We start from the raw sequence: 14,251 nt of genomic DNA on the forward strand, positions 1-14,251 counted from the left end.
GTACGTAAGTACGTTAACTAAAAGAAACAGCCAAATCGTCTCCTGTGAGACTTTGAGTCTGACGTCTTCATGATTATTTCGTGCAGTCCGTGATTTTTCCTAGGTTGTTGTAGGTCTCGACCAATCGATAAACTGGACGTGTCAAGTTTGGTCCTGTCACTTTCTTGTCAGTTTCAGCCGCTGTAGATTTCGACCAATCGATAAACGGGGCGTGTAGATTTCAATCTGGCTGTTTCTATAGAGCTATGAATTAACTATAAGTTTCCGTAAGAAATAGAGGGAGTAATACTTGGTAGATGTAAATATATATGAATGACTAGCCAGAAATCTACGCAATCCAAAGCACGAGCTAACTGTCAGCGTAAGAATTATACGAATTCTTCTATGTAATTTTCAAAAACAGTTAAAATGTCAAGTAGCCATTATAAATAATCAATAATTTTTACATCGTTCATTGATGTCCTCTTTTTATAACTTTGGTGCATGTTTATTTGGTTTGATTTTTTCTTGATCGATCAAAACTTAAGCTACATAGAGAGCACGAACTTCACGGACTACACGGGCTGTCCTCAGACTTTCAAGTAGACCGTAGTTACCATGGAAACCGTCACAAATATGGAAAATTTGCTTTTCCTTCTATGTAACAATTTAATCGACAGTGATAATGATAATAAAATGCGTGAAAGTGGGGATGTGGGTTGTTAAACATATTTTCTGTAGAAAAAGGTATTAGCGTTCTTGCAATGTAATATACGATTTCGCCTACAATATAGCGCTTTTCAATGCAAACATCAGACATTTTTCAATATTCTACAATATATAGTTATAGTCTGTCCCAAGATATTTATGCTGCATAGTTGAACGATTTTTATTAAAAACACACATACCTGTGACTGAAGTGCAATTAAAATCGATGAAAGGGAAAATTCCCAAGATAACTTCATTCACACATTATCATTTTTCCCTCGTAAAAATTCACAGGAACGAAAACAGATTTCCTACGGAGATTTATAATGGGGAATGTTGACATCTTTTCTCCATTCGGAAATACTCGGGACACCTCGCGCAATTTTTCAACGTTATCATCCGGGCGTCTTCATCTCCTTGGCAATGGAAAAACCTCGTAGACTTTTTATTTTTAGCCGTGTACTGATACCCGACAAGCTAGAGGGGGCGTTTCAAAGGGGGAAATCTTGGGATTTTTTCATACTATTGAATGAGCATCGTCTGAACCAAGAGGTATTTATAAATATTGAATAATTTAAGAAAATATGCGGCAAAAATATCTTGGGACAGACTATAAAAATATATTCAAAGAAACGCAAAATACACAATTGCCCATGTTCTACTCTGTCCCGAGTTTTTGCTTCCACCACTTTTTGCTTGATATTTCGATAATTATAAATACCTTTGTGCTCAAACTACGTCCATCCACTAACATGAAAAATGTCCAGATTATCTGTTTTGAAACGCCCCCTCTACCGCTTCAGGTTTTAATACACATCCAAAAATAGAAAGTATACGGGGATTTTGCATTGCATCAGCCATTAATAAGCCCGGATGATAATGTTGAAAAATTGCACGAGGTATCCCGAGTACTTCCGAATGGAGAAAAGATGTAAACATTTCCCAATACAAATCTCCGTAAGAAATTTGTTTTCGTTCCTGTGAACTTTTATATGAGAGAAAAATGATAATTGTTCAATAAAGATATCTTGGATATATTCCCTTTGATCGATTTCAGCTGTATTTTTTCCACAGGTATGTGTATTTTTATTAAAAATCATCAAAAAGTGATGGAAGCAATAACTTGGGACAGAAAAGAGCGTTAATTATCATTTCAAATTTTGGGACAGAAAAGAGCGTTACTTATCATTTAAAATTTTCAGATTTTGTTAGGGATATATATAGAAAAAAAATTAGTATGGAATAAAAGTTGGATATTTGACTATATGAACTACTACAAACTAAAGAAACCCGATTAAAATTATGTTCTACAGGTATTGTATAATAGTGTACGTTTACATTGAACTTGATTAATTTTGATCTTCGTACTGAAAATTAGACAAATATTTTAATTTGTGACATTTCGAATACAATCATGCATATAGCAACATATATTAAAAATTAAAGCATCCCTTGAAATAGTTATTTCTGGAATATGAGCACACCCGATAAAACGAGATCTTTTTAATAATACTATAATTTATTTGTACATATATTAATTGCAATTTGCCGGAAGTTATCACGGTTCAGAATATCCACTCTCTACATTGAGTTCTATATTTTCAATCTGACAATCTTGTTACAGGTTTCCTGAATTTATAACAAATAAGTGGTAACAGACACCATATATTAAATCAGTACTTAGGTTTCGAACTCATATTGCGACAGCTACCTGTGTCTATAGTTTTAGTAACAGGTACATTGTAATTCTTGTTCAAACACGAATGTAGGCCAAATGATGGGGAAAGGCGCTACACCTCTCTCCAGTGACATACTCAAACGATTTTAAAGTGCTTTCTTTAGTGATTCATGCGGGATATTAAGTTATCGACACTGCAAAAAAAATAATACATAACCCGCTTACGCTGGTTCTGTATTTTTTTTCAGCAACGATCGCCATCCTCATTACCCGCATCATCAATAAATCAGAAAAATACCATTTTATTCAATGCCAACATCTTTCTTTTCACAAATTAATAAATTGATCGTAAAGAGTAAGTAAAAGTAACTAAAATATTGTTAATGTACATCAGTACGTCAGATAAAATATTTAAATGGGAATTTGTGTCTCCTGTCATTTTCTATTGAACAATGAATTACCACCAATTTTCGTAAGCCATGCAGGGAATCAAACTTAGCTGATGTAAATATATTCTAATAAAAGCGTGTAATACACAATAAATTTTATTTCACGATTGGTTACCCGGAAACAAACGCTTAAGTTCTTCATGTTGATGTCATGCGATGCTATTTCGCAAAGCGGTAACGTACGAGTACTTATCCTCTTGCAACGATCCATTTCATAGCTATTTTTAAATAATTGTAAATGTTTTGAATTTTTTATTCAATATGAAGTTTACTATATCTCTTTAGTTTTTAGGTGACTTAAAATATATGTAAAATTGGTTTGCTTTGTACGGAAGCCCGCACGAAAAAATATTTTATCCGACAGCCGCAAGATAATTTTTGGCGGCCACCATATAATTTTCTGGCGACCGCCAGAAATATTTCTGGAGGCTGCCACTTACCAGTATTTTATCTGGCAGCCACCAAATTAATAGATAGCGACCGCTATATGGTGGTTGTCAGATAATTATGTCAGATAAATTAAGTGGCGCCGCCGGATAAGTAATGTATTGTATTGTATTGTTTATTAGTCAACAGCTGTGCAGCTCATAGACATATACAATTAATATACACATGTTATAATACATATACTGGTCACTTGAAAAAGGCAAGTTTATACATGAAGTTTTCTGATTACAAAAGCATTCTTAATATATTTACCTAAATTGCACAAATCCTTTACATTTTGTGTTGACAATAATAGAATTAATTTTAAGACAGAGGGTTTAATATAATAAAACATATAATGAAACCGCCGCATATTTTTCTTCACCTGGCACTTATGAGCTTTCGTATCTTCGGTAATGTTTTGAGAACTACCAAAAATTAATATTTGCTGAAATATATTATGAATGAAATATGTATACTTCTTATGAGTTTTCTTGGCATGAATAAAATCCCACCAGAAAAGACATTTTTAGCTCTTTGTTTTATTACAGAGAGAGAGAGAGAGAGAGAGAGAGAGAGAGAGAGAGAGAGAGAGAGAGAGAGAGAGAGAGCAAGCAAAATTTCACATTTATATGATTTTTTGTTGTTGAAATAACCAAGTCAAAATATATTTTTTCAATGCGTTTATATTGGGAAAAAAGAACTGTGCATGGTTTGGTAGTTATTTGTGAAAATTTCTTACATGATAGATACTTATTTAATCTATTTGGTTACGACCTCTCTCTCTCTCTCTCTCTTTCAATTTCTGGTATACAGTAATTTCTAGTTTTTGTTTCTTTGTTGTTAATTATTTGTCACTTTTAGCAAAAATGCCGATTGCTCAACATCAGCTCTAAAACATTATAAATTTTATTCTAGTGATGTTTCATATCCTCCTTTTGATGAATGTATTAGCTAAGTATAATTTGTAGGATTAAAATATGTTATGAGATATGGTATACCAATGATTATTAAACAAAATAGAATGATATGTTGTCTTTATTATGCATTAAAGATTTAAACATTTCTTTGGATTCTTTGGATTGGGATATGTCAATATAACAATGAGAAATTTACAACATAAATCTATAATAGGAACATACATGTAGTAGATTAGAACAAGTGAATGCCATATGTATACTATTTAAATTCTGACAAATATTCAATACAACAGACAATTGTACTCATTCTTAAAATAAAAACAATTGGAATATAAAAAAAATTTGAAAACCTACTATACATACTACAGTACAAGACAATGCAACAATATAAAAAGATATTAAATTTAAAGCATGATATGGCAAGTTAAATAAAACAACACAACTGAGAGTATATCTCTTTCTGATAAATAGTTGATTGGTACCACCACTAAGTCTACACCAGTCCATTTTGCTCCACTTTCCTATCATACATACACTCCCATTCTCTGTATTTGCAAACAGTGAGAAAGTTATACATATTCATAAAACACCCTTCATCAAATGGGTGAAAGTCATCACTCAGGTGCTTGAGATAGGTAATGCGCTCCCTGGACACAAGCTCCCAGGTGGTTAGTCCACGGAACATGAGGAACGTGTGGAATCCCAGTAGACCAATCACAGTGAAGCCCCCAAACGACAAAATGACCATGTTTATAAAGAACACCACATTTGTCTTCCACCAGTGCTTCCACTCCTGTTCATATTGGAAGTTTGTCCTATAATGATCAGAAAAGTTTATAAAATTTCCATTTTTAAATAATGTATTTAGTTTCATTAACTGTTAAAATGGTTTTAGACCATCACAAATGTATTATATAAACAAGTACTGGTATTAGATGAAATTCAATTGGAAATATTTTTTTTTTGTATAATTTAAAAAAATTGAACTTAAATATTCAAAACAAATTCCTTGATAGGACTAAGAAGTGCTTGCAATGTTAGCTTCCCATGTGATTGGAATTTGCACATACTGTGTAAATGTAACTTGCACTTACCATGTGATTGCGAAGGTCCAGATTACGAGGACAGAGGTGAGCAACAGGAAGGTCCAGAAGTACTTGTGGTTGCCCTCCCCCACACAGGTGTCCAGCCAGGGACAGTGGTGGTCATGTTTCCGTACACACTGTTTGCAGTCCTCGCAGTGCTTACTTCTCATCGGTTGCTGCCATAGAAAAATAGTACATGTATAATAAACACTGGTTGTTAAAAACTCGAGTTTCTGTAACAGATAATGCCTTGCTTATCCCCCTTAAAAGAAACAAAAGCACCAAGTTTATTACATCAGAATTAAAGATTACAAAATTCTTAAATAAATATTGAAAATCTGCATTGGAATGAACAGATTTAGCGATAACGTACATGTTTAAAACATTGAAATACCATAAAACAACAGAAGTTTGGAGATTACCTCAACTTCACAATAATCACAGTATCTAAACCGCTGCTTCAGAGCCTTCAACCTTCCCTCATTCACTGACTGTTCAATCAAACCAGAACTATCTGACTCTTGCATCATAGGTGTTGTGTCTGATACATCTTCATCTGTGTCCCCATGATCTTCAGGGTCAACTTTTGATGTCTGTAATAATTCATCAAATATCAACAACAATCACCACACTAAAAGAGCAATAACTCTCCTAAAAATGCTAAAACTGTCTCTTACCAGTTTGGAATTTTTTGGTCCAAGATATCCAGGATTTTTCAAACAACTGACATAATAAAAAATCAGGGATGCTAGAACAAGAAGAATATAGCTACATCCATACACTAAGTCTTCTCGCTCAATAAGGGCTTTCTTCAATGCTAAAAATAAACAATATGACACATTAGCATGCAATATTTAATAGTAATAATGACGCTGAGAGGGTTAGTAATATAGATGGGGAATTTGAAATGATAATGAGTTACTAGCTCCACCCTCCAATACTCTGTCCAAAGATATTTACCATATGTAGCACATTTTCTCAAATCATTAGATATTCATATATACCTCAGGGTTCAAATGATTTTATTCAGTTAATAGCATAAAAAAATCCCATGATATCTATTTTGAAATGCCCCCTCTAGCTTGTCAGGTTTCAATACACAGCAAAAAATAAAAAATATATGAGGATCTTCTATTGCATGACATGAAAGTACCCCAGATGATAACGTTAATTTATGTGACTCTGGTGTCCCGAGTAATTTTGAATGGATAAAAGATGTCAACATTTCCCATTATAAATCTCTGTCAGAAATTTGTTGTTATTCCTATGACTTCATCTTGCTTAAATCTTCATTTCTTGGGTAGACGTAATGTTTAGAAGCGTACAACTCTATACTTACAAGTCTCCTTATATAGGAGTGTTGCAGGTACTCCGAGGACAAGTAAAGTGTGAGCTCCTCTTATTAAGATGTGACTACCACATAAAATTCTGCGACCAAAGATTTTCTTCTTCATGTCTTTTCACACTTCAACATCACTATTTCATAAGTTAAAACACATTCAATATCATTATCATGTTACACAAATGAAAATAAAAAAGAAAGATTTAGTTCTTAACACTTTCAGCACCAGATCTTATGAAACTATCATATGGCACTAGAAAGTTTAGACATAGCTGTAGAAATCTCACTTTATCATTCAAATATGTATAGACATGCATTCTTACCTTAAAGGAACCTTTTATTGGTGATAAATATGAGCATATTATTATTACAAATTCCTTTTTCCTTCTGCAACAAGACAGAATTTCGATCCCGACTTTCTATGTTTGGCAGCTTTGCTTACTTTATCTATTCGTAAAGTAATATATATTGTTAACAAATATTATTAATTTTTAACTTAAGCTATATTTACTTTGTATTCAAGCAATTTTTGCCGCTTTCCATGAAATCGTTACTGTTATTTCATTTAAAATCGGGTATGAGATGTCAACGTAATATATTTACTAATCAACGAAAAAAATTGAGAGTCAAAAGAACAGTATTAAAAACCAATAAAAACAATGTTTTACTACACTTCATTAATATGACGTATTATTATGATAGCATGATATAAAATGTGCACTTGAATACTTCTTTATTTCTTTTTACATTGAAAAGAATTTTTGAAAAATCTAACAAGTAATCCTCTTTTTTCGGTTATTAGTTTTCTAATTGACCCACGAGAAACCTATAGAAGAACGACAAGGACAATTTTTAGTTTTGGAGCAACTCCTTGATAGGAGTGACAGATGATGGCATTTCATATGAGATGTATCAGTCAGAGGATACGCGCCTGTAGACCTGCCGTCGATTTCCTACAAACACCTGTCCCTGTCCACACGGACAAACGAGTGCAGAGTGCAGTCACCTGTGTTCAACAGGGGCCTCATGATAGGGTATATTTTTTGTTGTCTTTGAAATTGATGCTTTAGATTATTTTTTTTTTTACTTTTCACATGCTTATTATATTAATCATTGTGGTCAATGTTTTATCCTAACATTTACAGGCCTATAGCAGTGGCATGCAGATGTAGAATCATGAAATTCACTTTAGCAATTTGCATGATTTGTGTATAGTTAGAATGATGTAACGATCCAAGCAATGGGATAGGCTCCCTGAAATGCATAAAACAATACCATTTCATGAAGGAATATTTATAATATCTTATGAAAATTTATATGCATTTACATGTATCACACAATTAAGAAATGGCATTGATATAACTTATTAATTAAATCATGATTTTTTTTTCATAATGTCTCAAGGTCATTTTTCTCTTTGAAAATATATAATTGATAAAACATTGTCTATAAAACAGGTCCCGTGAGTTGTAGAAATTGTTCAATTAATTAATGTCCCAAGCATACAATGTTTTTTTGCAATTTGTTTGAATTTTTTGTCAGTTTGCACTACTGCATTGATTTCATCATTCCTGATAGAAAATTGTAGGGCGCTATCAACAGTTTTTTCCTATATAATGTGTAGTAATATTTACTATTCATATCATTGCAGGTTTCCTTAAATCATTGGGAAAAAATCTGCCTACCTGAACCACCAGCTAATTCTATAAAACAATTGGTGAAAAAGGAAAACCATTTTGGAGCTCCAAAAGACTCTTTTGATTCTGACCCGTTTTTTAGACATGACTTGTTTGTATCAAACAGAAATGCAAAATCAGGAAACAAGAGGTTTGGTCCACACAAGGAATCACATGGATTCACTGGCAATGTTGGTACAACTGATGTGTTGCAAAACTTAGAATCTAGGTTGGGACTCCACTCACATTGGGCTATAGAGAAAAACTTTCAGAAATGCTGTTCAGTCCCACAGGAAGAAAAAGTTCTGTTTTCTGAGGGAGGAAATTCTGGAAGAACTCCTTCAAATTCAGATTTTGAAAAGGAGCGGGCAAAGCGAGAGGAATACCTCATAAAAATGAAGGAATTTTTAGAGAAATCGGTAAGAAGCTTTTGAAGTGAATGTATATGATAATAATTTAAAAAAGGATAAATTCTTGTTGGCCAACTTGGTGCTTTAGATATGCTTCCATAAATGAATATGTTATATATTCTTTTCCCATCTTTTCTGTAAAAAAAACCTCAGAGTATGTTGTGTAATAGTAAATGATTTGTCTTGAATGTTTCCAGCTTCCACCAATCTTTGAAATAGGTATATCTTTTGATGCTTATTCACCCAACATTGTGCTCGAGAACAATTACTGGGTTAAAAAGGAAATAAATCTGTAAGTATACAGAACATTCATGCAAATAAATATTCATGCAAATACATATTCATGCTAATACATGTCTTTGTTTTTGTATTTTAGAATAACAATACATGTTCACATAATATATACATAAAATTTAAATTACTATTTCATTATTTTATGAATCAATTGAATTTTTTTTCAGTGGGCTACAGAACTATAAAATACAAGTTTACAAACTGCGAAGCGTTACTGCATTAAGATTTATACATACAAGGATGTGTTTACTAAGTACCTCGTGTGATTTGGAGGAGAACTTTGTACGAGTCCGATGGAGAGTTCTGGGATTGAAGCAGTTGGCTGCATTACGGCGCCTTCAAACATATGGAAAATTCTGGAAGATTTCAAAAATTCCAGATAGACAACTAGAGAAAGATGCAGTGTATGTAAAAATCACTTTTAGTTTCATAGAAGAGATGGTAACTATGGGAATAAATTGACCAAAATTGATACATAAATTGTAGGTTTTATACTCATTGTAAACACTGCACACAAGAGTAAATATTTTAAAATATCGGTAGTATTACTAAATAATTGAATTATGAACAATTTGCATTATTTTTAGTCCTGTTTATTTTGTGCATTGTTACCGCAAGGTCAAAACCTATAGTAAACAACAAACACATTTTCTTTTCAACAGATGGTATGATGGAATTTCGTATTATTACCTCAATGAAGAGGGTTTAGTTAACAAGCATGTTATCACACGGGTAAGTCTTTTTTAATTATAATCTAAATGCATTAAAAATATTATTTTCCACATGACTTATTTTCTCATGTGCATGACTTTCTTTCTGATGTACATGACATATTATCTTGTCATTCTTGTGCACACAATATATTATCTCATGTGCACAACATTATCTCATGTGCACAACATTATCTCATGTGCATGTCATAATGTCCCATGCACAACTTATATTATTTGCCGAGTGTGTTGCTATGAGCTCAAAGGGTAATAGAATGGATTATAAACTGCATGAGCTCAAAGGGTAATAGAATGGATTATAAACTGCGTCTTTACCAATCAGATTTCAGTATTTAACATGAACAACGAATTGTTACAAGTGCGTAAATTATGCATGTACGGTTTGTCGCAGAATTCTTGTCAAAAAATTTAAAAGCAGTAAAATTTTCTTTAAAATTAAGACAATCATAATAATAAAGATAAATAGTGCCTGTTTTGGAGGGCAACAGTTAAAATTGACACTCCTTGAAAACCATTGTCACCCTCCGCTTCGTGTTGGTTGACAATGCTTTTATTAGGGGAGTGTCAATTTCAACTGTTACCCTCCAAAACAGGCACTATTTGTATAATATGAGGCAAATGGATGAACAATTTCATACATTTTTTTGAAGTTTTCATTTACCATTTTGCAACATATAAATTCATTATTATTTTGTTTCATTCCATTTAACATTTGCAACATAGAAAAAGTAAAACAAAGCAGCACTTTTGACACACTAGATTCTCAGGATAAAGAACGTCAATTAATTAAATCATTAATTATATAATTTACCAGATATTTCAGATACTCATTATGAAATGAGGAAAACATTCATGACTGCAGGGATTTTTTCATAAGTTTCCTTTAAAACTAAGCGCAAACTGTTGCACAGTAGACCATCGGTGTACCAATAATCGAGAGAACACTAAAACCCTTTAAAAAACTGTAATAGTACTTTAAATTTTCATTGAATAATTTAACATTATACAAGTATATCCAGAATATGAAAATAATGTCATATGCTGTTGACAACTTAACAGGTTCAATAACTTGAGTAAACTGTTGGAAAATATATACATAAATGGAATAAATCAAATAAAGATATTTGATTCCATAAAAACATAAATAAGTATGAAATAATACTGTATTCAAAATAAAAAAATTCTCAAATTTTAATTATCATGTTGTGTATTTAGGATACCGGTAAATAATTTTTTTTTTTAAATATGGGCAAATATTATCATGTGTGCATGACATATTATCTTGTGAGAATGACATATAATCTTGTGAGAATGACATAATATCTCATGCATGCAAAATAATATCGTGTCATTGTTTCTATACTTCTATACTAAACCATCAATGAAAAAAAATCGAGTAAAGATGGTTAACAAAGGAGAACTCAAACTTCAGAAGTAATTGTTGTTCATATATTGATGTTGCATACTCATGAATTGTATTTTTTCACAGGTGGAAGAGGATAGCAGTAGCAATGTTGCCCCAGCATTGTCCTTAAAAGAGAAAGTTGCAAGGAAGATGGGAGTCTTGTCCTCTAAGCAGATTTAGATTGTCACTTGTTCTAATCTTAGTGACCAGACAGATGTGTTTACATTATATGTATACAGTCAGTGCATGATTGTTGTTAAGTGCTAAAACATTGTCATATTTAAAAGTGCTCAGACTTTGTGGATGTCATTGCTAATAATAGATACTTAAGCTGCTTTGTTATTGGTTGAAATTCACAATACATTTTACTTCTTTACTGCAAATATTGTGTTTTGATTTTTTTCTTCTTTTCTTCTTTTCTCCAAGTTATTTGAAAAACTGTGGTGTATATAATCAGGATCTAACTTGTGATGCCGATTCAGGAAAATATTTTTGCTAAGAATATCGATAAAAGTTATTGTTTGCGATATCATTGATCAGTCGTGTTCAAGTAAATGTGTATATATGTAACTGTTAAAAATGAATTGGTGAAAAATAGATATGTTTCTCAACTGTCTAATAATTTTTTCAGTAACAGAAAGCATTGAGAACTGACAAAGTGCTAAGCATTGAGAACTGACAAAGTGCTGTTTGCTATATGTAAAAGTGTTATAAAAGTATATATTAACTCGTTTTCTATAATAGACCGATTATATGTGCAAGGGTTGATCAGACCAACATGTATTGGTTTTATGCCATATATGAAAGAAAAACACATTTAAACAGTTTTATGGAGGCAAAATAAGTTAGCAAAACAAAATGGATTTTATTTTATATTATTTGTGAATCTTATTAACTTTTGGGACTGTGCGAATAAACTAGCTTGTTTAATACCTGTAAGAAGTATTACAAAAACAAACCACACAAAACTACAATAAGATGGGTGTTTGTTGCTTGATTGATTTAACTAAACCTTTTAGCTGTGATTTTTTACATAATAGTGTTAGCAAGCATAAATCATTATTGAAGTAGTATGTTATTTAAAATTCTTTACAGTGATACAAAATAATTTGTATAGTACAAATATGGATAAAGCAAAATCATGGATATTGTAAGACATCCCTGTCCTTAATTTTTTTTAATCATTCTTATCTAAAATGTTTCAGGAAACAATAGTGAAATTTTAATTAAATTTAGAATATTTACATTTGCAAATATGCTTCCTGATATGAACCTATAGGATAGCAAAAACATTCAAATCTGTGGGAACTTTTTTATGATATGTCACAATGATCACAGCATGCACTTTTCGCTCAGATTATTTTAAACATGAAATCTCGGTAATTTTAACAATTCTGAACGATTTGCCTTTTTCAAGACAAGGGCTTTATAAGAAATAAACAATGTGAAACATGAGAAAACTAATATTTGAGATCAATTAAGAAATGAACAGCATTGCTAAAAAGTTCAACGGGATATGAACTTGGTTGACGTACTTATTTTGCATGTTGAAATAATAAGTCCAAGTAAATATAATTGTCTAGCATGTTACATTAAGATCTTGCAGACAAACAGTGAAGATAATGTTGCGTCTTTTTTTTTTATGTTATGTTAGAAACTGTCTGGTAATTAAGTTTTCTTTTCCTAAAAACACTTTAAAAAAATAAAAATATTATCTTGCATGTAGACATATTTTTTTGTGTGTATTGACATAAACTATCTTGCATTTAAGGGGCAGAAATGTCCCCATACATTTTTAAACCAAGAATATTCAATAGACATACCGGTAATTTAACATCTTACTATAAAAAAAATGTATTTGTATCATATAATGTATGTTTTTTCATAACTAGCAAAATAGCAACAGAAATCTAGTTTCCTTTTAGGGAGTTGATTTTAATCAACTCTCCTATGCAGTTACTCAGGCAAACCGAAAGTGAAACAGTGTTTGGACCTAAGCACAAATCAACACCGCTGACAACATTTAGTTCTAATCAATAAATTCGATGTAATGAGTTCTTAAGCATTGTTCATCAAGGAAACTCATTTATAGATACCTTGTAAATAGTCAGATTTTAAATGGTACGAACAATTTAGATATTTTTTGAAGTCGTACATTTTATGTATTCCTGCGCCAGACGTTCAACCAGACGCTCGGCTGTCTCCGTAAATCTCCGACAAGCATAGAGTCTCTCTTGCTTGTCGGAGATTAACGGATACAGCCGAGAGTCTGGTTGAACGAGAGTAGAGTTCAATTTTGCTTGGTTCCATACAATTTCTCATAACTATTTCGATTACTAATACACAGTTAGATGGAATAATTCTTTGAATATTACATATCATGATTGTTATTGGGTTTTCACGAAATTCCTGTAGGATTCAGATTATAAAAATGTGCGTAATTCAAAAACTTAAAGGAATTTACTTGCCACGCAAAATAACATATCACATTATTCGTTTATTTTAAAATAAATAACAATCGATAAAATCAACTCCCGTCAGTACTTCAGTACTTTGATTGTTTTTTGTTACAATCAACTACTATAACTGTGCTATAATGAAAACTATGAATTGCTTTAAGCATAACCATAGGGGCCACAATACATGGCACAAAACAATAACAAACTCCATTGCTTTGGCTCATACAAGTCTACTATGTATACATGTAAAAAATGTTTAATGCACTAGTTATCATGCAGTCCATGTAATTTTCTTTGCATGTTTATGAATACACAATACACAATGTATTAACCCTGGATTGTTTTATCTTAAATTTCATGCTTGAAATAAGATTTGGTGTAAACTTGAAAAAAAAAAGATTCTTGAAGCTTCGGAGTATAAAAGGGCTTGGTATAGTTAAATAAAAACCCGGGCCACCGAATCATTTTTTTTCAGCAAACAGTGACATAGCTTGACTGCAGACATAAGGACAAAGGGGTATCACGTACAAGTCAACATAATTAAATGTTCACAATAATCAAAATGTATAGGATCTGGCTCAGAACATATTTATAGTTGATATAGAAAATTGACAAAAAGATTGTTAAAAAAAAATGGTGTTAGGAATTACAACTGCTCTGTAAAATTGGCATATATTACATGAATACAG

General features: G+C 31.9%; 2 protein-coding genes across 2 annotated transcripts; one reads left to right on the forward strand and one right to left on the reverse strand.

Annotated features, from left to right (window-relative positions):
- Positions 1-4,260: 4,260 nt before the first annotated feature.
- Positions 4,261-7,128, reverse strand: LOC105321225 (palmitoyltransferase ZDHHC12-B). Its single transcript, XM_066075790.1, has 6 exons — positions 6,911-7,128; positions 6,585-6,721; positions 5,923-6,062; positions 5,668-5,838; positions 5,255-5,421; positions 4,261-4,975 (listed from the first exon to the last, which is right to left on the reverse strand). Exons 2-6 carry the CDS (start codon positions 6,697-6,699, stop codon positions 4,654-4,656), a joined length of 915 nt encoding a protein of 304 aa, XP_065931862.1. The 5' UTR covers positions 6,700-6,721; positions 6,911-7,128; the 3' UTR covers positions 4,261-4,653.
- Positions 7,129-7,375: 247 nt separating this feature from the next.
- Positions 7,376-12,828, forward strand: LOC136272866 (uncharacterized). Its single transcript, XM_066075789.1, has 6 exons — positions 7,376-7,621; positions 8,239-8,682; positions 8,871-8,965; positions 9,135-9,371; positions 9,630-9,699; positions 11,188-12,828. The coding sequence occupies exons 1-6, from the start codon at positions 7,475-7,477 to the stop codon at positions 11,281-11,283; spliced, it is 1,089 nt and encodes a 362-aa protein (XP_065931861.1). The 5' UTR covers positions 7,376-7,474; the 3' UTR covers positions 11,284-12,828.
- Positions 12,829-14,251: the final 1,423 nt, after the last annotated feature.

The sequence above is a fragment of the Magallana gigas genome, chromosome 2 (assembly GCF_963853765.1).
Source record: "Magallana gigas chromosome 2, xbMagGiga1.1, whole genome shotgun sequence".
In the NCBI taxonomy this organism is placed as follows: Eukaryota; Metazoa; Mollusca; class Bivalvia; order Ostreida; family Ostreidae; genus Magallana; species Magallana gigas.

Coding starts and splice junctions, on each gene's coding strand:
- LOC105321225 (XM_066075790.1), bottom strand. CDS start 6,699: ATGAAGAAGAAAATCTTTGGTCGCAGAATTTTATGTGGTAGTCACATC. Junction 6,063..6,584: donor ACTCCTATATAAGGAGACTT/GTAAGTATAGAG, acceptor GTTTATTTTTAG/CATTGAAGAAAGCCCTTATT. Junction 5,839..5,922: donor GACCAAAAAATTCCAAACTG/GTAAGAGACAGT, acceptor GAATTATTACAG/ACATCAAAAGTTGACCCTGA.
- LOC136272866 (XM_066075789.1), top strand. CDS start 7,475: ATGATGGCATTTCATATGAGATGTATCAGTCAGAGGATACGCGCCTGT. Junction 7,622..8,238: donor AACAGGGGCCTCATGATAGG/GTATATTTTTTG, acceptor ATATCATTGCAG/GTTTCCTTAAATCATTGGGA. Junction 9,372..9,629: donor CAACTAGAGAAAGATGCAGT/GTATGTAAAAAT, acceptor TCTTTTCAACAG/ATGGTATGATGGAATTTCGT.